At 44.9% G+C, this 25,497-nt stretch overlaps 2 protein-coding genes across 4 annotated transcripts in view; one reads left to right on the top strand and one right to left on the bottom strand.

Moving 5' to 3' along the window:
- Positions 1-14,644, top strand: part of GTF2E2 (general transcription factor IIE subunit 2) — an 80,041-nt gene extending 65,397 nt beyond the window's left edge. The window contains exons 7-8 of the mRNA XM_017535912.1: positions 12,140-12,255; positions 14,130-14,644. Coding sequence (XP_017391401.1) covers positions 12,140-12,255; positions 14,130-14,246 — 233 coding nt within the window. The 3' untranslated portion in view covers positions 14,247-14,644. The remainder of the gene's footprint in view (positions 1-12,139; positions 12,256-14,129) is intronic.
- A 6,124-nt stretch (positions 14,645-20,768) lies between these two features.
- Positions 20,769-25,497, bottom strand: part of RBPMS (RNA binding protein, mRNA processing factor) — a 190,345-nt gene continuing 185,616 nt past the window's right edge. Inside the window, exon 7 of one of the 3 annotated variants that reach the window (XM_037740985.1) lies at positions 20,769-22,334. In XM_037740985.1, the coding sequence (XP_037596913.1) occupies positions 22,250-22,334 (85 nt within the window). In that variant the 3' untranslated portion in view covers positions 20,769-22,249. The remainder of the gene's footprint in view (positions 22,335-25,497) is intronic. The other 2 variants (XM_017535859.2, XM_037740982.1) reach the window with 2 other exon arrangements.

Below are 25,497 nucleotides of genomic sequence, written 5' to 3'. Positions count from 1 at the left end.
GTCTACAACATTCTTCTCTTAGTAGTTGATTGAACAAATAGATGGAAAATTAAGATATAGAAGTCCTAAAGAGCACAATCAACTAGTTTGACCTAATTGCCATTTATAGAAGAGACTGCCCAACAGCAGCAGAATCCTGTGCATATATTTCCCTTTTTTTTTTTTTCCCTTTGAGATGGCATTTTATTCTTTTTGTCGAGGCTGGAGGGCAATGGTGCGATCTCGGCTCACTGCAGCCTCTGCCTCCTGGGTTCAAGTGATTCTCCTGCCTCAGCTTCCTGAGTAGCTGGAGTTACAGGCATACACCGCCACATCCGGCTAATTTTTGTGTTTTTAGTAGAGACGAGTTTCACCATGTTGGTCAGGCTGGTCTTGAACTCTTGGCCTCAAGTGATCCGCCTGTCTCAACCTTCCAAAGTGCTGGGATTACAGGCGAGAGAGCCACTGTGCCTAGCCCTATGCATATATTTTCAATTGCATGTGGAATATTCACGAAGATAGATGGTATTCTAGCCCACAAAGCAAGCTTTAATTGCATTTGAAAGACATGAAAGTACCGTTTGCCTTCCATGTCTTTTGATCCTGCATCTATGGATTCAACCAACTATAGACTGAAAATATTTGGAAAAAAATTGTGTCTGTACTAAACACATGCAGACATTTTCCTTGTAATTGTTCCGTAAACAATACAGTATCACTATTTACATGGTGTTTAAATTGTATTAGGCATTATAAGTAATCTAGAGATGATTTAAAGTACATGGGAGAATATGTTATCAGAGACTTGAGCATCCATAGATTTTGGTATCTGTAAGAGTCCTGGAACCAATCCCCCATGGATGCCAAAGGATGACTATATATGAACGATGTGTGTGGGCCATAATGGAGTTAGGCTAGAAATCAGTAACAGAGCTAGCTATATTTGGAAACTGTCCATTTGGAAATCAAATAATTTTATTTATTTTTTGAGACAGAGTCACACTGTGTAGGCTGGAGTGCAATGACATGATCATGGCTCACTGCAGCCTTGACTTCCCTGGGCTTGGGCGATCCTCCTACCTCAGCCTCCCAAGTAGCTGGGAGTACAGGTGTGTGTTGGCACACCTGGCTAATGTTTGTATTTTTCTGTAGAGACGGAGTTTTGCAATGTTGCCCAGTCTGGTCTTGAACTCCTAGACTCAAGAGATCTGCCCACCTCGGCCTCCCAGAGTGCGAGGAGTACAGATTTGAGCCACCACACCCAACCTGAAATTAAATACCTTTAAGTAACCTGTGGTTCAAGGAGGAAATCACAGGGAAGTAAAAACATTGTTGAATTAAATGAAAGTGAAAGTGAAAGTACAGTGTGTCAGAATTCATGGGATGCAGCTATGGCAGTGCTTATAGGGAAATAAAGAGCATTAAGTGCTTATAGTAAGAAAAATTCAATTGTATAGCCATGCACATTTCATTTATCAGTTGATGAATATTTGGGTTTTTCCACTTATTGGCTACTATGAATAATACTGCTATGAACATACCTATACCAGTTTTCATGTGGACCTGTGTTTTCATTTCTCTTAGGTATACCTGGGAGTGGAATTGCTACATCATATGGTAATTCTGTGGTTAACTTTTTGAGGAATTGTACTGTTTTGCAAAACAGCTACCTTAATTTACATTCTCACCAGCAACTTAGGAAGGTTCTGATTTCTCCCACACCCTTGCCAACACTGATTTTAGCCATCCTAGTGGATGTGAAATGTTACTGTGATTTTGATTTGCATTTCCCTAATGACTAATGATGTTGAACATCTTTTTGTGTGCTGATTGGCCATTTATATATTTTATTTTTTTACTTTAGAAACAGGGTCTCACTCTGTTTCCTGGGCTTGAGTGCAGTGATATGTTCATAACTCATTGCAGCCTCAAACTCTTAGGTTCATGCAGTCCTCCCTTCTCAGCCTCCTGAGTAGCCAGGGCAACAGGTGTGTGCCATGGCCTCCCAAAGTGCTGGAATTATAGGTGTGAATCACCACACCTGGTTGATCTGCGTATTTTCTTTGGCGAAATGTTTATTGAAATCCTTTGTCCATTTTAAAAATAGTTTTATGCTTTTATTACAGAGCTTTAAAAATTCTTTATTCTGCATACCTGTTCGTTGTAAGATACATGCTTTACAGATATTTTCTTCCATTCTGTGTGTTGTCTTTTCACTTCCTTAATGGCGTCTTATGAGGTATAAAAGTTTTTAATTTGGGGCTGTGAGCAGTGGCTCACGCCTGTAATCCTGGCACGTTGGGAGGCTGAGGCAGGTGGATCCTCTGAGGTCAGGAGTTTGAGACCAGCCTGGCCAACATGGCGAACTTCTGTCTCTACTAAAAATACAAAAATTAGCTGGGCGTGGTAGTGCCCACCTATAATCCCAGCTACTCGGGAGGCTGAGGCAGGAGAATCACTTGAACCTGGGAGGCTGAGGGTGTAGTGAACTGCGATTGTACCACTGTACTACAGCCTGGGTGATAGGGTGAGACTCTATCTCAAAAAAAAAAAAAAAAAAAAAAAAGTTTTAAATTTTGATCAAATTCTTTCTTATTTTCTTTTGCTGCTTGTACTTTTAGTGTCATGTCTAAACCATTGCCTTTTCCAAGGTCATGAAGATGGACTTCTGTTTTTACCTCTTGAGTTTATAGTTTTAACCCTTGCATTTACATCTTTGATCATTTTGAGTTAATTTTTGTGTATGGTGTGAGACATGGGTCAACTGTCCTTTAGTAGAAAGTTAAATAAATAGGAATAGATCTCTACATTGTAATATATACTACTATATGACCCAGCCATTCCACTCTTAGGTGTTAACCCAAATTCGTGTAAAATTCATGGGTATTTCTGCTGGCTTTCTTCGTAACCACCAACAACTGGAAACAACTCACATCCTTTAACTGTCCCTTAACTTCCCCTTAACTGTGGCACATACTTACAATGGAATACAGCTTAGCAATGAAAAGGAACAAAGGACTGACATTCCACCAACACAGATAAATCTCAGAGGCATTATGCTACGTGAGGGAAGTCAGATTCCAAAGGGACACGCTGTGTGATTTTATTTGTACGTTTATGATATTCTTGGGAAACAGAACCATAGAAACAGATCAGTGGTTGCCAGGGGCTGGCCGAGGAGAGAGACATTGACTGCAGAGGAGCATAGGGTGGTTTGTGGTTGTGGAATTGTCTGTATCATTATTGTAGTGGTGGTTGCATGAGCATATGCTTGTTAGAACATCAGGGACTGTACACTAAAATGTGCAGGATTTTAATTTGTGTGAATTATACATTAGTACAATAAAAGGAAAATTTTAAATTGTTCGAAAGAATATGATGTTTCTCCCATTGTAAAGCAGTTTTCAAGGTGAAAAGTTACCCCACGGCTTCTTCCCTTTTTGTTTTGGTGTCTGGTGTTTATCCCGAGTAAGAAGTGCCATTGCTCAGTGGAGATTTCTGCAGGATCACCAAGAACAGCAAGTGCTGCCAAGCTCTTCTGATCCTGCCCAGCCACGGTCAGCTCTAGGCATGTTCCCAGCCCCTGCTGCACAGATTGGGGCAGACGGTGCCTGTTCTTTATAGATGTCCAGATAGCAGGTCATACCGTTGTAGTGACAGAATTCTCAAGAAATACTTGTTGAAATGTTGAGGATGAAGTGTCACTTGTCTTTATAATCCTGCCTACGTAAGCTATACTTAAAATTTTTTTTTTTTAAGGCAGGGTCTTGCTCTGTTGATCAGTCTGGAGTGGCGCAGTCGTAGTTCACTGCAGCAGCCTTGAACTCCCCTGGGCTCAAGCCATCCTCCCACCTCAGCCTCTTGATTAGCTGAGACTACAGGCATGTGCCTTCATGTCTGGCCAATTTATTTAAAAAAATTTTTTGTAGAGATGGAGGTCTTGCTGTTGCCCAGACTGGTCTGGAAATCCTGGCCTCTAACGATCCTCACACCTTGGTCTCCCAAAGTGCTGGTATTACAGGTGTGAGTCATTGCACTGGGCCAGTACTTTTTTAAAAAGAAAAATCTCAGGCATTGTGTATTCGTTTCCTATTGCTGCTGTAACATGTAATCACAAACTTTGTTGCTTAAAACAACACAGATTTATTATCTTACTGTTCTGGAGGTCAGAAGTGTCAAATGAGTCAGGATGGCTGCACCGTTGCTGGATACTCACAGGGAGATTTCATTTCCTTACCTTTTCAGCTTCCAGAGACTGCCTGAATTTCTTGGCTCATGTCCCAGCATCACTCTGACCTCTGCTTCTGCCTTGACTCAGGCTCTCCTGCCTGCCTCTTTCTTTCATAAGGACCCTTGTGATTCCATTGGGTCTACTCAAATAATCCAGGATAACCTGCTTCTCAAGGTTCTTTTTTCTGTGGACCAACATCTCCTCATTGCCCCTCTCCTAACCTCTAGTACTCTACTCACTGCTTCTGTTGAGTTCCGATTGTTGTAGATTCCACATAGAGGTGAAAACATGCCATTTTTGTCATTTGGTGCCTGGTTTCTTTCACTTAACAATGTCCTCCAAGTTTATTGTGTTGTTGCAAATGACAGAATTTCTATCTGTTTTAAGGCTAATAGTATTCCATTGTGTATATATATTATATATTATATTTTCATTATCCATTCATCTGTTGATGGACACTGAGATTGAATCTTTGGCTGTTGTAAATAATGCTGCAATGAACATGGGAGTGCAAGTATCTCCTCAACATACTGAGTTCAGATCCTTAGAATAAATACCCAGAAGCAGGATGCTGGATCAAATGATACTCCAGTTTTTAGTTTTTTGGGGGACCTCCATACAGTTTTCCATAATGGCTACACTAATTTACGTTTCCACCAACAGCATACAGGTGTTCCCTTTCCCACCTCCTCATCTGTGCATGTTATCAACAGGGTAAGGTGTCCCTTTCCCACCTCCTCATCTGTACATGTTATCAACAGTGTACAGGTTTCCCACATCCTCATCAGTGCATGTTATCAACAGTGTCCAGGTGTCCCACCTCATCAGTGCATGTTATCAACAGTGTCCAGGTGTCCCACCTCATCAGTGCATGTTATCAACAGTGTACAGGTGTCCCACCTCATCAGTGCATGTTATCAACAGTGTACAAATTTCCCACATCCTCATCTGTGCATGTTATCAACAGTGTCCAGGTGTCCCACATCCTCATCTGTACATGTTATCAACAGTGTCCAGGTGTCCCACATCCTCATCAGTGCATGTTATCAACAGTGTCCAGGTGTCCCACCTCATCAATGCATGTTATCAACAGTGTACAAGTTTCCCACCTCCTCATCTGTGCATGTTATCAACAGTGTACAGGTGTCCCACATCCTCATCAGTGCATGTTTTGTCTTTTTGAGGATAACCATTCTCATAGGTGTGAAGGAATATCTCATTGTACTTCTCTTTCTCCTTTTTTTTTTTTTTTTTTTTTTTTTTTTTTTTTTTTTTTTTTTTTTTTTTTTTTTTTTTTTTTTTTTTTTTTTTTTTTTTTTGTTAGATGGAGTCTTGCTCTGTCACCCAGGTTGGAGTGCAGTGGCACGATCTCGACTCACTACAACCTCTGCCTCCAGGGTTTAAGTCATTCTCCTGCCTCAGCTTCCTGAGTAGCTGGAATTACTGGAACCCACTACCTCTCTCGGCTATTTGTCCTTTTAGTGGAGATGAGATTTTGCCATGTTGGCTAGGCTGATCTTGAACTCCTGACCTCAGATGATCTGTATGCCTCGGCCTCCCAAAGTGCTGGGATTATAGGTGTGAGCCACTGTGCCTAGCCTCATTTGTATATCTTCTTTTGAGAAATGTCTAGTCAATATTCAGGTCTTTTGCCAATTTTTAAATCAGGTTATTTGTTGTTGTTGTTTTTGCTATTTTTTTGAGTTCCGTGTGTGTGTGTGTGTGTGTGTGTGTGTGTGTTTTGGAGGCAGCGTCTCATTTTGTCGCCCAGATTATAATGCAGTGGCACAATCTCAGCTAACTGTAGCCTCCGTCTCCCAGGCTCAAGTGATCCTCTCACTTTAGCCTCCTGAGTAGCTAGGACTACAAGTGCACACCACCAAGCTTGGCTAATCTGATAACATTTTTTATTTCTTTTTGTGTGATAACATTTTTTTTGTAGAGTTGAGGTCTCACTATATTGCCCAGGCTGGTCTTGAACTCCTAGACTGAAGCAGTCTTCCTGCCTTGGCCTCCCAAAGTGCTGGGATTATAGGCATGAGTCATGGCGCCTGCCTTATATTTTGTATATTAACCCCATTTTAGATGTTTTGCTTGCAAATATATTCTCCCAGTCTATAGATTGTCTCTTCACTCTGTTTAGTTTGCCATGCTGAAGCTTTTTGGTTATAATCTCATTTGTCTTTGTTTGCTTTTGTGGCCTGAACTTTTGGGGTCAAATACAAAAAAATGATTGCCCTGGCCAATATTGTGGTGTTTTCTCTGTGTTTTCTTACAGTATTTTCATAGTTTGAGGTTTTACGTTGAAGCCTTTAATCTATTTTGAGTTGATTTTTCTGTATGGTGTGAGACACTGGTCTCATTTCATTCTCCTGCATGTGGATATTCAGTTTTCTCGACACCCTTTATTGAAGAGACTGTCCTTCTCTCATTGTGTGTTCTTGGTATCTTTGTCAAAGATCAGCTGGTTGTAAATGCATGAGTTCATTTTTGGGCTTTTGTTGATGCCACTACCATGCTGTTTTGATTACTGTAGCTTTGTAATATAGTTTGAAGTAGTGTTGTGCCTCCAGTTTTATTTTTTTTGTTCAAGATTGCCTTGACTATTCAGTTCTGTGTGTGTTTCCATGAGAATTTTAGAATTTTGTTTTTTATTTCTGTGAAAAATAGCATTGGAATTTTTATAGGGATTGCATTTAATCTGTGGATCACTTTGGGTAGTATGGACATTTTAACAGTATTAATTCTTCCAATCCAGAATCCAAATCTTGAGAGCATCTCCTCATCTCAAGATTCTTAGTCACCAAAGACCCTTTTACCAAATATGGTAATGTATTCACAAGTTCTGGGGATTAAGATGTGGACATCTTGGGTGGGGGTGCATTTTTCTGTGTAGCACAGAAGAGAAATTATTTTAATAGTGTCTAAAATGTAAGATCACTAGGGGGTGTAAGGTAAATTAAGAAATGTCCTATTTTCTGGAACTGAAAAGTGGGTATAGTGAGACTTTTGAGGATAAAATAAGTCATGTTGATAACATGTGTTTTTAAAGGAAAAGGGAGAAAGGCATGGCGTGTTGCTGGTTGAGATTCTGCATTTGGTTTTGTTGTTGTTGTTGTTGTTTTAGAGACAGGGTTTCACCTTGTCTCCCAGGCTGGAGCACAAACTCCTGGGTTCAAGGTCTCCTCCCCTCAGTCTCCTGAGTAGGATTACAGGCTAGCACCACCATGCCTGCCTCATTTTTTCAAATTTTTGAGATGGAGTCTCGATATATTGCCCAGGCTGGTCTTGAGCTCCTGGGCTCAAGCAGTTCTCCCACCTCCATCTCCCTAAGCTCTGAGATTACAAGCATGAACCACTGGGCCTGGCCTACTTTTTTTTTTTTTTTTTTTTTTTAATGGAAAAGAAGTACCTTAACACTAACACTGGAATACCATAGCCTAACATGGGGCTAAGAAAAAGTGGCCATGAATTACTAGTATGATCCTCCTTATATTTAGGTTATTTATTTAAAATATTATAGTAACAATACACAAATATTTCTGCACATTACTAAGAAAACCTTTGTCAAGGAGTCCATAGAGCAAAAAATGAAAATTCTCCACGCAAACTGTATTCTTTTCTCTGAGGATACCTATTGGTGTGTATTTTCCACATTTTTATGATGTGTTTAATATGTATGTGTTTTTGCTTTTCAAGAAATTTTTAGAATTTTTGTTTCTTCTACTTTACATAAATGAGATCACTTTGTATCTAGTAGCTAGTGATTTTCTTAAATGTTTTATATTTATAAGACACCAGCGCCCAGAAAATGACAATGGGCGTTAGATGGTGATGATGATAATGGTAATAGGTGTAGATAGTGCTCTTTCATTTGCAGGCGTTATTCTCAGTGCTGTATTCACTCCTTTTATGAGGCAGGTATTATTTTCATCCTCACTTTGTAGATGAAGAAATGGAGGCAGAAAAATTAAGGTGCTTGTGCCACTTTGTGCAGGAAATGGGGTAACTGAGCTCACAGCCAGGCCATCTGGCTCCAAGGCCTGGACCACACTGTTGTGCTACTTTTGCATTTACAGGAAAGGGCTAAACACTGACAAAATGTGAGTGCACTATTTGGGAATTTAAGCAAAGCCTCATTGGTAAGTTGGCTCATTTTATTCCCTTCTATGGCAGTTACACAGTTTTTATTCTTAACTCATGTGGGTCAAGAAAGGGTCTTTTGAAATGAAAGGATCAAATCTGAGCTTTCAAATTCTAGTCTGTTTTCTGCTCTTTTCTGCTAAGTGAGTAGATTTCTGAATCAGTTCTGATTTTATTTACCTTCACAGTTTAGAGTGTGCTTGACTTTCATGAGACTTTCCTGTCTCCTGCCAAAATTTGTCTTCCTTCAAATTTGATGTCCCTTGATCATTTTGTTTTCAAAAAAGAGATTGCTATTTTTAGAAACCCAAAATACATAGATCTTGGTTTTTAAATACCATTCTATAATAAAACAAGTCAGGAATCCTTGAAGAAATGATTCCAAATTAGGGGAAATACAAGATGAACCTGGAACATCTTTTAGTACCAGAAAGTGAGTAAAAGAAGAAAAACAGAAAAAAAAAAAGCGGGGGGGGGTGGGGGGGGAAAGCAAGTCAGAGACACAGGAACCAACATGAAAGAATTTTTAGTGACCAACCTGGGACATGTGAACCACAAAATAAATACTGATCATCATGGATTGTCACCTGTGTAATAAATATGTAGATATAAATCCATATGGTAGATATCCATGTGTCTCTGCTAAATTAAATAACTGAAAAACAAGTTGGAGTTTGGGCATAGTGGCTCATGCTTATAATCCCTGTACTTTGGGAGGCCAAGGCAGGTGAATGCTTGAGTATACAAGTTCAAGACCAGCCCCGGCAACATAAAGAAACCCTGCCACTGCTAAAAATACAAAAGTTAGCCGAGTGTGCCTGTAGTCCCAGCTACGTGGGAGGCTGAGGCAGGAGGATTGCTTGAGCCCAGGAAGTGAGGCTTCAGTGCGCCGAGATTGTGCCACTGCACTCCAGCCTACGTGACAAAGTGAGACCCTGTCTCAACAAACAAAAAAGTGAATTGTAGAAAGAGTGGCTCTTTTTATTATTTATTAATTATTATTTTTGATACGGAGTCTTGCTCTGTTGTCCAGACTGGAGTGTAGCAGGATCTTGGCTCACTGTAACCTCCACCTCCTGGGTTCAAGTGATTCTGTTGGCTCAGCCTCCCAAGTACCTGAGATTACAGGCACCCACCATTTTGCCTGGCTAATTTTTATATTTTTTGTAGAGACAGGGTTCTGCCATATTGGCCAGGCTGGTCTTGAACTCCTCACCTCAAGTGATCTACCTTCCTTGGCTTTTCATCAAAGTGCTGGGATTACAGGCATGAGCCACCTCACCTGGCCTGTTATAGTAGAATTTTAATTAGTACATATGGAAGGAATGATGGAAATAATCTGCCAGTAGGCACTTACAAGTAATCATTTTTGTAGGTAAGCACTACCAATGGATGCTATTATAAAATTAGTGAAAATATGGGAAACAGAGTATTTGTATAGTCTGAAAATATCTCTAATTATTAATTACAAAGGAAAAACTAATAACTTCATGGCAGAGAAACCTGACAGACAGCACCTTGCCTGATGGTCAGCATTTACTGGGTTCATGTTGACACCACGTAGCTTGCTACTGTACCCGAGAAGGGCACAAACTTGTTACTGTGTTGTTCTCACCAGAATTGCATAACCTCAATCTAGTAATGAGGAGATGCTAGACAAACCCACATGGAAGGTTGGTAAAACAACGGACCAACACCCTTTGTGAAACTGTCATGGTAGTGCGAAACAGAGACTGGCCACACTTAGAGATTAGAGGAGGCCAAAGAGATGTGACTGGTGAATGCAGGATCCTGGGCCAGGAAAAGGGTAACATGTGATCAGACTCATGAAGTTTCAATAAGGCCTGTTGATGGATTAATGGTAATAGGCCCATGTTAGTTTTAGCAATTATGTAAGGTGTTAACATTAGGGGAAGCTGGATAAAGGGCATATAGGAACTCTGTGTATTCATTACATAACCCTTTTGTTAGTGTAAAATTGTTTCAAAAGTTTAAAAAATGTAAAAAGAAAAAATAGGCCACATATAGTGGCTCGATGCCTGTAATCCCCCAGCGCTTTGGCAGGCCGAGGTACGTGGATTGCTTGAGCTCAGGAGTTTGAGCCCAGCCTGGGCAACATGGTGAAACCCCATCTCTACCCTCCAAAAAAACAGCTGGGCATGGTGATGTGCACCTGTGGTCTGAGCTCCTCAGGAGGCTAAGTTGGGAGGATTGCTTGAGCCCAGGAAGTGGAGGTTATAGTGAGCTGAGATTGTACCCCTGCTTTCGAGCCTGGGCAGCAGAACCAGACCCTGTCTCAAAAATAAATAAATTTAGATGGTATTTCATACATTCAGTAGTCAAATCGTTGAGGTCCTGTCCTGTGCTAGGTACAGTGCTGACTGTCATGGAAAGCAGATGAAAATAGAGCTCCCTGCTCTCAGGGAGCTTACAGAGGCCCAGAAAGTCATGCATACAATTGTCATCAGTTAGGGAATGTCCGTGATGTATGCAGATGAACCTTCAGTGAGTGTAGTAAAAAGAACCCCTAATGTATCTATGGAAATTTACAAATCTTGTTTAGAGACATTTTGGATTTAAATAACTTTGTGCTTAGGTTGAATTCTTTGTAGATTTTGCCACTTTTGCCATTGGTCACCAGCAGTTAAAAGCCTCAGGGTGGGTGGCAGGAAACAGATGTCCACAGTATCACCAGAGTCCCGCCTGTGTGGACATCATTTGCCTCATGCTGTGTGTACTGAAATGAGAGAGAAAAGGGGAAGGAAGGAAAGAGGGAAAAGGAAAGAAATCTGGCCCAGCGCAGTATTGGGTGCCTACTTCGTTTATCGTTTGGAATGGACTGTGTGGGAAGTTCATGGCTCTGGAAGAAAAGGAGGGCGGCGCCAGGTGAGGGTCTGGGGTGGGAAGAAAGGAAGGGAAGGCACGTCCCTTCAGTGGGACGGTTGTGAGTGGGAGCCCCTGTGAAGCCTCAGGGCTCAGAGAGCTTTTCCTTTTTTCATTCCAGAGTGTGTCTTATAATTTTGTGACTGAAAGCAGCTGCTGCTAATCAAGTGAAACCAGTGATCAGTACCTGTTTTCAGGAGCAGAATGTAGGATGCGAACCATGTTCATTTGGGACGCTTCCCAGGGGTGGTCTCTTTGGGTTGCAAAAATAATAACGTGGCAGAGGGACTGCAGGTTTCTGAAGACAAGATGCAGGCAGGACCGTCGTCCTTCTCCTTGTGTTACGGGGTGGGGGGTGAGGCGGTGTTCCTGTTTCAGCTGTCCCCCCTTTCTCTTTCATGCCTCCTTAGTCACCAGTTCCCAGGTTATTTGATTTCAGAAGGTTTAGCAAATAAATTGTTGTAGCACCTCACTTCCATGTGATATTTTGGTTCCCATCTCCCTACACATTTCTTATTTTCTATTGTCAATGAGAGGAGTGAGTGTACCTTGCTCAGGGGAGCTGCGCAGGGACTAAGCTGTTAGCCCCAAATAGAGGAAAGGAGGGTGGCGAGGCTTTCCCCCTCAGGAAAGCAGGGCAGTTCCGTCGCAGCAACCTTCATTTGCCAGCGTCTAGAAACAGCCCCACCGCCGGGGGCTTCATGGGGGCAGTTCTGTCTCCAGGCCCGTCCCTGCGCCGTGTCCCGCAGGTGGATGTTCTACCCTGACTCGCTTTCGTGATGGACATCTCAGATGTGCTCATTTGGATCCAGAGGAGTTAACACTGACGCCTGGATTTTGATCATCAAGATGCTGTAGTTTTAAAAAATTTATTGTAAAATAACTACTTTTTTTTTGGTACAGAATTTCAGAAACTGTGGAGAAGTGTCACTGTGGATTCCATGGACGAGGAGAAAATTGAAGAATATCTGAAGCGACAGGGTATTTCTTCCATGCAGGAATCTGGACCAAAGAAAGTGGTGTGTAATCTCTGGAAAAGCAGCTTAATTCCCTGCCCTGGGAACTGTTAGCCTGCCCCGCTTTCTGCTCTCTCAAGAGCTAGGAGTCCCCCGCCAGTGTTTCTTGGTGTCTGCTGCCCAGGTCACATCTGAGGTATTGCAGGCCTGCAGACCCACGCTGGGTGCTGCTCCAGGCCTGTGGGCACCTTTCCACACCCCGCTCCTCCCAAGCAGTCTTGCTCTTGAGCTCCAGCCATATGGAACCTTCCAGGGTCTGCCTGTTCCCCACTCTCCCACTCTTAAGCTGCTGCAGGCCCTTCTCCCCATTCCTAAAAGCAGGCTGCATCTTGATCTGCATAACCTTTTTCTATTCTTTTTTTCTTTTTCTTTTTTTTTTTTTGAGTTGGAGTTTTGCTCTTGTTGCCCAGGCTGGAGTGCAGTGGCATGATCTCGGCTCACCACAACCTCCGCCTCCTGGGTTCAAGCGATTCTCCTGCCTCAGCCTCCCAAGTAGCTGGGATTACAGGGATATGCCACCATGCCCGGCTAATTTTGTATTTTTAGTAGAGATGGGTTTCTCCATGTTGGTAGGCTGGTCTCAAACTCCTGACCTCAGGTGATCCGCCCACCTCAGCCTCCCAAAGTGCTGGGATGACAGGCGTGAGCCACCGTGCCTGGCCTGTAGGACCTTTCAGAATTGAACGAGGCCCTCCCCTGCTCTGTGAGCCTTGCTGTACTGGTGCCTCATTTTGCCATAGTGACTTTCAGGTCCCTTAGGAACCAGATATTTTTGTCTGTATAGTCTCTAAATCCTGCTCACAGGGGATGTTAGTAATTAAATGACGACTTGTAAATTGCCTTGCACCAGCAAATAAAATCTGTAGTGCAAGGACAAAGCCTGGGTGGGGTGATTCACCAGCACCCTAATTAGCTGTGCGCTGCTCCTCCTGCCTCTTCTTGTCCACTGTCATGATTCATAGCTTGTCATCTGTGTCTGGGGTGGGCTGGCGGTTGGGGGGATGTGTGTTCAGTGAATTTTTAGGACCCACCAAAAGGGAAGGTTTATTGTCAGTGTCCACACATGAGTGTAACTGCAGCCCTTCATGATTTCCTATTGTCTCGTTTGTTGATTTTTTTCATCATGTGATGCTAATATTTCAAGTATATAGAAAAGACTAGAGAATATTCCAGACCTTCATGTGCCCCTCCTGTCTCAGGATTTTGCCATGTTTTCTTCGGATCTTTTTAAAATCAGTAATGGATACATTTTTAGACCTGATAACAGAAGGGCTTCACCACCCCTTTTGTTTTACTTAGTGCCAGGAATCTTTCTGCTAGGTTTTTGTGCCTGCTTCATTACTCCCGATGGCACCTGCATCTCAGGGACACAGAGGCCCCGGGTGTGGTCAGGATGTGTGCTGTGCCCTGTGTGTGCTGCTGGGCGGCAGAGCAGGAGAAGGGTCTGAACCACATCCTCAGCCACGGGCCTCTGGGCATGCTCAGAACATCCTGACTGTACCACCCCTTGGAGCAGCTGTTGTTCCTAATTGTTATTTTTTGTTGTTGTTGTGTTTTGTTTTGTTTTTGAGATAGAGTCTCGCTCTGTTGCCAGGCTGGAGTGCAGTGGTGCAGTCTTGGCTTACTGCAACCTCCACCTCCCAGGTTCAAGAGATTCTCCTGCCTCAGTCTCCCAAATAGTGGGGACGACAAGTGCGCCACCACGCCCAGCTAATTTTCTGTATTTTTAGTAGAGATGCGGTTTCACCGTGTTTGCCAGGATGGTCTCAATCTCTTGACCTCGTGATCTGCCCAAGTTGGCCACCCCGAGTGCTGAGATTACAGGCGTGAGCCACTGCGCCCGGCCTGTTTGTAATTGTCTTTACCTTTTCCTTTAGGCCCCTATTCAAAGAAGGAAAAAGCCTGCTTCACAGAAAAAGCGACGTTTTAAGACTCATAACGAACACTTGGCCGGAGTGCTGAAGGATTACTCTGACATTACTTCTGGCAAGTAGGGAACAGTTTTGCCCTGGAACAGAGTCACGGATACACAATCAAGGGCACTCTTGCTGATGCTCTGGGTCTGAAGACAGTCTTCTCATCAGCTTCTTACAACTGAGGAGAGGAGCAGTTCAGTTTACAGAACAAGTGCAAATTACCAAACTCGAAGCATATATGAGTAGAATGGGCTCACGGGAACTGTGATGTTCCCTCTTAACCTTCTGTAACTCCCTGGGAGAAAGACATTGAGCGTGGCATGCAGGTGTCTTGGCTGTATTTTTCTCCACTTCTAAATGGTTCCTTTCTTCCTCATTTGTTACTTTAGCGCAAGTTTGCCCATAGTCTTGAATGCAATATTTGTTTATTCCAAAAGAACATATTTATAATAAAATCATTGTAGAAGGATTTTTAAGATGTTAGTGAATTCTCTGTTTTGTTTTTTTTTCATTCCTGGAAGTGGCAGGAAGCAGCTGCAGTCTCTGACTTCCACGGGTCATGTGCTGGGAACGCAGTGAAGCCTGGCCTGCGCTGTGTTGCTGAGCATGCAGATTTCACCACTGGAACACAGGTGTGCTGCCTGCTAGCAAGCTGAGAAGTAGAGATGCACTGGGTGTCATTGTTAATGCTTTCTTTTAAAAAGAAGCATCAGTGTTCAGCTTCCTGGTTTCGGTAAGTTCCAGGATGGTCTTCTGCACGTTGAACAAACCTGGGTAGAGTCTCCACAGCAACCTGAACGTCAGCTGTGCCATGCCCCCACCCTCACATGGCCTGACCCAGGGTTCTTCTGGTGGAGACACCCTCTGTCACTGGCCCAGCTCATGAAAGCCATTATCAAATATGTGAGCGTTCTTTAGAGTCAGGGTGACTTACGGGAAATCCATGTGGTTCCTGCTTTCTACGGCAGAGTTCGCATTTTCCTCACCTGCTTTGTGTTCTGCTGTGGTCCATTGGGCTGATGATCATGGTCCTCCTGTCACAGCATGGGAGAGTAGTGGATTATGAAACGAGCTGGCGGTTCTCAGAAGAGGCGTGATGGGAAACCCAGGGCAGGAAGTGCTTTGTGCAGACGACAAGGAGCCTTCTTGCTTTTTCAGTTGTTTTCTTCCTTCTACTTACCTCTCATCCCTTCACAGTGTCACCTGTTTGCTTTGCCTGTTTCTTACCTCCAAGCCCCAAAACGTGGCAGGAGAGGGTATAACTGAGATCCCGACGATAATTTAGAACATAGGAAATGCAGTCTGTCTTGCTTTAAGGGTTTTTCTGGTAAGAAGAGCTTTAATGTCTTGCAACATTAGCTCTCCTGTAAAAAAAAAAATCCAGAGTTAGCTTATCTCTAAGTAGAGACCTATTCTTGTGATCTCTACACTCCATCTTATTTTATGGGCCAGGTCTGGAAGTGCAGTTTGGACATTTCAGACCCCCTCTTCTGTTTTGCACGGAGATGGTCATCACGGCCTCCGTTGTGGGCTCTGTGATCAGGGCCTCCATCTCTGTGATCAGGCGCTTTACTGCCAATTGTGTGTTGGTGGCGACTTCTAGCAGAGCCTGTGCCCAGCAGTACTTCGTGGGCTGGCCTGATAATTGATTTCAGTTATCTTGTCTTAAACTCATTTCAGAAATGACGATCTAGCAAAACGAAGTGACTTACGAAACTGCCATGCTGACAGATTCCGTCGCTTTATCTCATTCACTTGCAGTTTCTTTTGTTAAGCCTCAGTCCACTTGGCCTACTACACATAAGAGCAATTCCTCCACGTACCCCATCTCAAGGCACTGGGGTTGTATCATGTTTGTGGAACATTGTGATAGAAGTGTACTTGTGTTGGACAGTCTTAATAGAGGCACACCTCATTTTATTGTGCTTTGCTTCATATGTCTTCACAGATAGTGGGGAGTTTTTCCCCACATTGAAGGTTTGTGGCAACCCCACTTCAAGCAGGTCTGTTGGAGCTGTTTTTCCAGCAGTGTGGGCTCACTTTGCTAGCATTTTTTTTTTTTTTTTTTTTTTAGCAATAATATATATTTAAATGATATAATTGGGTTCTTTAGGGCATAATGCTATTGCACACTTTCTACTGTCATATAGCATGAACATTTTAATAGGCACTGGGAAACCAAAACATTCGCGTGACCCACTTTACTGTGGTATTTGCGTTATTGTGATGGCCTGGAAGCAGGTCTGCAGCGTCTCCGAGGGCTGCTGTACAGAGAAAGCTGTCTCTTCACAGTTCTTCTGGGTGTCTGAAAACACATCCACCAGAAACTCCAAGTTGAAGTCATGTTCTCGCCTCTGCCCATTTCTGCTGGCTCTGCTGGCCATTTAGAAGCACGTGGGAATGGCACAGCTGGGTGAGTTAAGAGGGTGCGACAGGAGGGCATTTGATCTATAATTCATCACCATCATGTGAGGCTTTTAGGGGATAGCTAAGAGAAGCGTAGTTGAGCCTGGACAGTGTAAAAACTGAACACTTGGCTGCCGCTGTCATAGCCTGTAAGTGTGGCCAGATGATGGATGGACCCAGGGGACAGAGTGGCTCTTGACACCTGTTGAGCGGGGGCGTAGTGGAAAGGCAGCGTGGGACATCCGGTCCTTCCGGCCCCAGCGTTCACAGGCACTGTGTGTAGACAGCCCTGGGTTTATCTGTGAGAGGTTTGAAATCTCTAGCAGCAGAATGGGATTCTGAGTGTGGGCGGGCTTGTGGGTCGAAGGTGTTTGGCTTGTCAGTTCCCCCAATTCTTAGTTAATAGTGATTTTTTGAGGCATATATGGGACTCAGTGTCTCTTCTTCCCTTTGGCCACTGTTTTTACTTTCAGGTGACTCATTTGTGGGGAGGATTTGGGGGTTTTTTTTTGGGACGGAGTTTCACTCTTGTTACCCAGGCTGGAGTGCAATGGCGCGATTTTGGCTCACCGCAACCTCCGCCTCCTGGGTTCAGGCAATTCTCCTGCCTTAGCCTCCCGAGTAGCTGAGATTACAGGCACGCGCCACCATGCCCAGCTAATGTTTTGTATTTTTAGTAGAGACGGGGTTTCACCATGTTGACCAGGATGGTCTTGATCTCTTGACCTCGTGATCCACCCGCCTCGGCCTCCCAAAGTACTGGGATTACAGGCTTGAGCCACCGCGCCCGGCAGATTTGGGGTTTTCTAAGGTTTGACAGTTGAGAAGCTCAGCCTCGCGCTGAGCGCACTGCGCATTCTGCATCAAGGCGGAGCAGCCAGTTCGGCGTCTCCCAGGGTGGGTTTTCGGGGCTTGTCCTGAGATGAGCAGGTGTTCTGTGGGACTTGTGGTGGGATGGTCCAAGGACCTCTTGGAAACCATTTTTCAGACTAGGCCTTAGAATACCCTTCCCTGGCCTGTCTGGAGTGTTAAGGGAGGCAGTGTTGGAAACTCAGACCTGAAGCCGGCGCTGGCGCTACTGTTGGCCTTCCTCTGGCTGCAGTGTAAGGAACTAAAGTGCATTTTCCTTCCCTGGAAGGATTTCCATTAGAAATAAATGTCGGCCCCGCTCTTCAGCAGATGGGCAGGGGCCAATCCCCTGTGGACGGCTCAGGGCTGCAGGACTGATCCAGCTCCAGTGGATCGGGGTGAGGCCAGCACATTTGTGTGACTAAGCATGTGGTTCCCAGACCCTGGGGAAAGCCCAGCGACTTCTGATCCAGCCAGAACTTTGTGGGGCTTGCATGTCAAGGGAGAGAAGGCACAGACTTACCTTTAAAGTAAGAAAACACAGAAGGGTGTCAGCGGGGGAGAACCTAGTAAACCATATCCTGATTTGGGCAGGACCAGCTCTAGAAGCGCCAAGAGCAAGTTTGTCCCGTTGGTGGAGATTGTGATGTTTTAAGTGCCTGCCTGCCAAGTCCCCGTACAAAGGGCTGTGTTCTAGTTTTAAGGAAAAAAGTGCTCTTTTTGTCCAGGTAAATATTTTGTGTATTTCTCATTGCATTTAGGCCTGCCTTTTTGCTCAGAAGCTTGGGTTGACTAAGCATTCGGTCAAGTTCTCAACTTGGTATTAATGACCCCAGGCAGAGTTCCATGTGAATTTCTCCACTGGACAAGTGGAACACAAGGACCAGAGTTTTCTCTTCCCTCAGATCGTCCATAGGTGAGACGTATGTGAGCGGTGGAGAATGGAAGCCTTCACTGTTCTGTTCATAGTTACTGGCAAATTATTATGGTTTGTAGGAAGATCTCCTAACCTGCTGCCCCCTAAGTAGGAATGAGTGTGGTTGGAACTGGGTTCGCTGGAGAGCTGCAGAGGCCTAGTTCTCACAGCGCACCAGCAGCTCTCAGGACTGGGGTAGCTACAGAGCCAGGCCAGTTCACGCAAGAGTGAATATTAGTTCCATCTGGGATAGTAACAGGGACAGATAGCTTTACAGTGGCAGTTACTGAAATTTCCTAATTGAGGGTTTTCAATCAAATTGCTGACAACATGGTTTTTCAGTATCCCAGTTGTTAGGGTTTTAGGAGAGGCATTTTGAGGCTGAGTGTTTCGAATAACACCTCACTGGTAATGAATATTCGTAGGTTTTCTATGTAGGCTGTAGAAACGCAGGCTGTTTATGCCATGAGGGTGTGGAGAGAATGGTTTAGGACTTGGTGAGGAGAGCAGCCGTGTGCCGGAAACTTCCAGCTGGGTAACAGCACTTTTGGGAACCTGTCCATATTCTTAGCACAGATCATGTCTTGCCCACCAAAGCACTCAGAAATAACTAGTTGAAGCTGGGACCTGTGGTGTGCGCCTGTAGTCCCAGTTACTCAGGAGGCTGACGCAGGAGGATGGCTTGAGCCCAGGAGTTCGAGGCTATGGTGAGCTATGAGTCCGCCACTGCACTCCAGTCTGGGCAACATAGTGAGACCCTGTCTCTTAAGAAGAATTACTTATTTCTCAGTGTTACCCTGACAGACACTAAGAATTCTTGTGTATTGGAACACAGAATTCAGGAATAGGGCAGTAACAACTACAAGCTAGTCCACGAAAGTAGGGCAGACACACGTGCACGCCCTGGGCCCAGGTGTGATTGACTGGTGATGTAATGTTCATTTTGTGAATTGTAAGTTTCTTTTCAAATTCCTTTAATCTGTAATTTTGTTATAGAAGTGGAAAGCATGGGATTTAGTTTCAGATGCGTTTTATAGTTATATTAGTTTGGCATTAAAAAGGAAAGGTTGTTTCATTTGGTAATCACATAGAAAGATGGGCTTAGTTCCCATCTTTCTGGAGCCTACAAATTGGGACATTTTGCATGGGTGCAAGAGCAAACAGCCTGCCTTTTTCTTATCCCAAGTTCTTGATTCCAAAAGACATATTGCATTAATTCCTGCTCAGTAGAGTGACAAAAAGGATGCACAGACCCTACTGAGGCTGGTATTTGGCTGGTGACTCGGAATGTATCTGGAGGTCACACTAGCTTAGTAAATACCATCCAGACTTGTCACGTGCACATCATGAATGACCATCATCAGCATGGGGATGATCGGGGCACTCATCTTGTTGAAGGCCCCCTGTAAAAAATCATAGGTGACTGTTCAGCCAGTGACTAGCTGGGACAGTTCCAGCAAAGCCCCTTAAGGGCTCATGACCCTCCATTCCTTAGCTGTTTGGCCAGTCTCTGGTGCCTATGAGTTGGAGCTCACAGGTGGACCAAAGGCAGATCAGGTCGGCCTAAGAGCCATGCTGGTGTGGCCTTCTGAGCCTGGGCCAAGGAAAGCTGTTAGCCTCCTAGTTACATGAGCTGGAAGGCAGTGGACACGACCTGCGTTTGGTGGCTCCTCTCCAAGGCAGGCTGTGAGCCTAACTACAAATCATTGCATTGTCCAGCAAGACTCAGTGTTGGCTGTTGGCACTGCTTGGATATAAGCACTACTTTTTGCCTTTTTTTGGGGGAAAAAAGAGTGGGTGAGAGTGTGTATAAAACACGATTGTCTTGGCAATTGGTGCCTGGTTTTCCACTTACTTTTTATGGTTTTGGAGACAGGGTCTTGCCCTGTGGCTGAGGCTTGAGTGCAGTGGTGGAACCATGGCTCACTGCAGCCTCGACCTCTTGGGCTGAAGCCCTTCTTCCTCCTTGGTCTCCTGAGTAGCTGGGGCCACGGGTGCGTGTTAGAACACCTGACAATGTTAAAATTGTCTGTAGAAACAGGATCTCGCTGTGTTGCCCAGGCTGGTCTCAAACTCCTGGAATCAAGCAAGCCTCCTGCCTCAGCTTTCCAGTGTTGGAATTACAGTTGTGAGCCACCATGTCTGGTGTAAGATATGTTTAAGTCAAGCTGAGTCAAACTCCCTTGAGGTCCGTCTGCCTCTGGTGTCATTGGTCAGTCACCAGCTGCTGCGGTCGTGCCTTTACAGGCTGATTCTCTGGCTCTCCCCAGTGTCTGCTTCCTTCTTTAATCTCTTTGTGCCTAAGCTCAATGGCCAATGCTTAGCTCTGCCAAAGCCTGAAAATGGCAACAAAATCTGCTGGCCTCTTGTCTGCAGTGTGGGATACATGTAGTTGGTCTTGCTGAAAAAGAATTTGTCAAGCAATGATATGACAGCTGGAATAAGCACTTTATTTTTTAAAAACGACCATAGAAAAGTACCTTTAAACAGTTATAAAAGCATAATAGACTGTGTCGAAGTGGCTGTTTTCCTTAGAGAGGAGTACAGGCATCTCACCAAGAGCCATGTGGCACTGAGGGCATAAGCAGGTCCTTGAACACCAAAGTGGCTCCGTCACAAGTCCCCGTGCTAACTGCCCTTTCCCCTTATTTACGGTAAGAGCGGGCCCCTCACTCGTAGAGTCTTGGTAGTTTTTTGTGGTGACCTTTAAAAGCTTCTTGACATCTTTATTTCTAATGGAAAACAGGAGAACACAAACCAACCAGGTAATCATCACATTGAAATTTTCCACAGAAGCTGAGCAGATCAATAGGAAAGCCTGTGATTGTGTTTGGCAGCTGAATTTAGGTCACTGTGGTTTTACAGATGCCTCTTGTACGAGGGGGAGCGGTTGAGCTGTCATAAACTCTGGAGATGTGTCAACTGACAACACAAGACTGACTTTGATGAAGTCTGAGTAGAACTGGTTCCAGTGCCCAATGCTTCCGTCTCTGTGCGGTGTGGCAGGTCATCCTCATAGCACACGACATTCGGGAGCTCATGGTATGTGGTCCATTTGGCCCCGCGCCACCAAGAGTTGGGAACACCAGCTCAATTCACCGATGTTTTGCAAAAATCACTTTGGAGACAGAGACATGAGCTGCCCGCTGCAGCCAAGTGGGTTGGGCACAGCCAGCCCCTCGTGGGCCGGGGCTGGCCTCCCAAGCCAAGGTAGTCCCTTACCCATGAGGCGAGCCCTGCACTTCCACTGGGGGAGCGGGGCTGCCGGGCTGGCTTGTGGAAGGTGAGTTACACACGGAAGCATGCAGTTACAAAGGAAACAGAAGACTGCAAAAATGCAACACTCGGCACACAGTTTATAGTCGCAGCTGGAGCTGCCGGGGCACACTGACCTGTTCTTACCAATGCTTTCTTTGCCCAGTTATGAATAAGCCATTGGTAGAAGCTCCTGGGGGCTTCCGGTTGATTGTCTTGCAGGGTTGTCTTAATGGAACTGGGATTCTAGACCTAATACTGCAGGTAACAGTTCTAACAGCTACACCACGCTAATATACCCTAGACTCTGGGTAGGCACAGATTTCTATATAGTCACAATAAATTCTGGTTAATATTTGGAAACATGCCTCAAACATGCAGCTTACTTTAGAGGAAAAAAATAGATATTTTTAATTACAAGCATTCAAAAGTCAAGCACAAAACAGTGATCCAACCCTGTGCAAGATCGTCCATCCCGGCATACTTAAAATGTTTGTTTGGTATAAAAATACTCACTTTTCTTGGTTTTATTGTTGACTTCTCTTACGTTTCGTTTGAAAATACCTCCAAACTGTACAGAAATGTCAGACCATGCATTCACAAATAACACACTATTTCTTACAATTATACAGTGTAAAAGAGTAAAACATTTTTATTATATGTTTTGAGAAAAACAGATGTGTGATAGAGGCTGTAGCAAAGTCTTGAAGGGATCAAAACTGGGCAAGGTTTTTTCAAGCCTGAAACAGAAAGAAAACATGAGGATAGCAGGCATCAACCCTCCCTAGTTGTGATGGTTTAGATGACAGGGTGCAGACGAGGTAGAAAAGACACACACATGTATGCGTGTCAGTGGTCTCGCCTTGATTAGACACATGGGTCAAGGCCTTGACTCCCAGTCGGAGAGCCCCATCCTGGCCCACAGGTTTTCTTTAAAAACAACTCAGCCCTTCTGTATTATTCTGTCACTCATTTTCCTTTTCTTGCCATCTCACACACATTTGAGAAGTTGTAGAAAATGTGTATACAGAAGGCAATCAGCTCAGCATACACTAGAATTTTCTATAGGGAGATGCTTATTTGTGTGCAGAAAGAGGCTATAAAGAAAAACAGATCATTACTGATAACCTATCTAAATGTCCCAAGTTAGATTTGGGAAAATGTGTTGAGCAGTTGAGAATATTTAGGTGACCACTGAAACAGCGTATGGGATGAGCTTGTAAATGTTCCTACACAAACCAAATCTGTCCAAGTTGGATCTGACCTGTGACCCAGTAGACCTTTTTTTACTTCCGGTTTTTGGACAAGAGTACGAGTGGGTAGCAGTAGTAACGGCCTGCAGGTCTTCAGACCGGCAGAGCTTTCCACTGCCCCCAGACCTTTTCTGTGAAAGGGGACTAATAATACTTGCCTGTCCCTTCAGGTTGTGGCAAATAATGACATTAGTCCTAGTACATCCATTTAAGGATGCTTACTGTACAGAGAGCCCTCAAGGCAGCCAAATCCAGACGCACCCCTGGCCTGTCAGTCTGTCCCTTACACCGCTGCCCCCCCACTCAGCCCTGTCCTCTTGGCTCATTTGTTCCTTCCACTCTGCTGTCACCATCTCAGGGCCACCTCTGCGCTTCTACCTCGAATCTTTGTCCACTTTGCTTCGGGTAGCAAGACAACATTCCTAAATCACTCTCCACTCCTGCTCGTCTTCCCAGATGCCTAACACATCTTCGGGGCCTTGAAAAGCTTGGCCGCTTGGGCTTCCTCTTCTGAGCTCCCAGCAGGGGTTCTCACTGACCGGGCTACTTTGACTTCCACAGGCATAATCCTGCATTGTTATTTGCCTCTCTGAGACCATCTCTTCCTCCTCAAACCCCAGACACCAGTTACTTGCAGGGGCCCAATGCAAACCTTCCATTCACACAAACTTAAGACTGAAGGGCACACGAAACAGGAGTGACGGGTCATTTGTGGCACGTTGTCACCGAGACATGGGCCCCAGTGTGGATGATGTCTGGCCTGAGAGCAGGAGACTAAGGACGGAGACCCACTTTGGGTTCTGCACACCAGCCCAGGGGCACCCCGAGCCCTCCATGGGCAGCTGCGGCCCCAATGAGGGGGATGTAGCACTTCCAGCTTTCCTGGGCAATAACACATGTTGTTATCCCCATGCCTCAGCCCCTGAGCAGGAGGAATGGCCGCCTAGGAGGGCTGAAAGGAGAAGGAACATGGGTGGGAGGAAGTCTAGTTTTCTGGGCCTTCCATAACTGCTGTGTAAATGGAATCCTTGCATGGGAAAGGAATGTAGTCACACTACCACAGATGATCCCAGACTGAACAGAAGGTCAAAATGTGGCTATTTCAGTCCCTGTAAACAAGGAAGAGGTTTAGCTAGGAGCGGAGTTCAAACCTTGGAATGTCTTAACAAGGACATTTTAAACAGAATCCAAAGACATCCGGGAACACAGCCCCACCGAGGGATGGCAGGGTTGGGGCTGGGAACACATGAGGCTCTGATTAGGAGCAGGTTCTCCTTGCGGGACCTTCCTGGAAGCGGCCGACTATGTCATTCATCTTCAAAAAATCAGGTACTGATATTAATTTGTAACAGAGACATTAGGGGCATAGTCTTCTGCAGTTTGTAACTCCACTCCAGCCCCGGGGACTGATGAAAAGTGGCCCATCTCTGTCCTCCAAGGGTAGGTCACATAAGCAGTGTCTGATCTCAGATCGGGGAAGAGAAAAGCCCCCTCCAGACTCACCGCTGAAACTTAGGGACGTCCCCAAGAAATAGTGAGCCCCACCTTAACATAGCTGGTGCTGAGAACGCCATGTCTCCCCTATGCGCTGGCTGCTGCTTTCTCAGGCCCATCTGGGGCATCTGCAACCTGACCCTCCTCAGCTGACCCCAGGACAACCACCCAGACCTGCCCTCCTCTTTTCTGTCCCCCGTCACTAGGCCCTTCTGTCGCCTGCCAGGAAAGCTCCCCTCTCCATGCAGTGTTGATGCTTTGGTTAACTTGCTGCATTTAAAAATCATGATGTCGAACTAGCATTCAAAAATTGCATAAGTGGAAAAAAAATGTCTAAGCAGCTTAATTGGTTTTGAAATATCCCCAGGAGGAAGAACAAAATCATGTCTTTTAAAAAAGTTTGAGTGATGACCACAAAGAGCTGTGACAGAAGGAAAAGCTCGCACAGTAGAAGGCTGTGGGCCTGGTGGGATAGACCCGGCTGCCCCGAGAAACAGGCACCAAGGGAAAAATGCCCAAAGTTCAGGGTCCTGTGGGAAGGCTGCCTGGGGTGGTGGGAGGGGCTGCTCCACGACACACACCTAATGCACGCTCCTGGGACGGCACTGAGGACCGTCGGAGCATGGAGTGACTTAAGCCCCTCAAATGCCATCCCACCTCCTTGTCCAGAACTGCTTGGTTCTCTGTCCGCAGCAGGAATCTTGTTCCTCTCGGACTCCATTTTTTTAAACCCTGCTGCTTTATTTAGGCTGAGACATAAACTGCCGTCAGCTCACCCCTGGTGTTCTTGCCGTTCTAAGCCAGGCTTTCTAGAGACCCAGCAGCCCCTAACATGTGGTACCTGGCAGGAAGGTCACCTCTGGGGATGCTACGTGAGGATTTTTTTTTTTTAAGACTTCACTTCCTGCTAGAAGCTAAACAAACTGAGGAGAGACAGGTGATACTGACTGAAAAGAAAGATCACTAAAACCATTACCTGAATGGCCCACAGTCTGGAGAAATGCACTGAGAATCCTATGATTCAGTCATGCCCAAGGGTAATTATACTAGGTCCCCAAGTCATCAAGAAATGGCTGATTATACTCAGTATAACTGGATTAATAAGATGGGGGAATATACACATTCCAACAAAATGATTAATTCCGCCATACCCCCC

Source organism: Cebus imitator, unplaced genomic scaffold, assembly GCF_001604975.1.
Source record: "Cebus imitator isolate Cc_AM_T3 unplaced genomic scaffold, Cebus_imitator-1.0 Scaffold5, whole genome shotgun sequence".
In the NCBI taxonomy this organism is placed as follows: domain Eukaryota; kingdom Metazoa; phylum Chordata; class Mammalia; order Primates; family Cebidae; genus Cebus; species Cebus imitator.
Note: the sequence above shows the minus strand (reverse complement) of the source record. Positions and strands in the feature narration are given on the sequence as shown.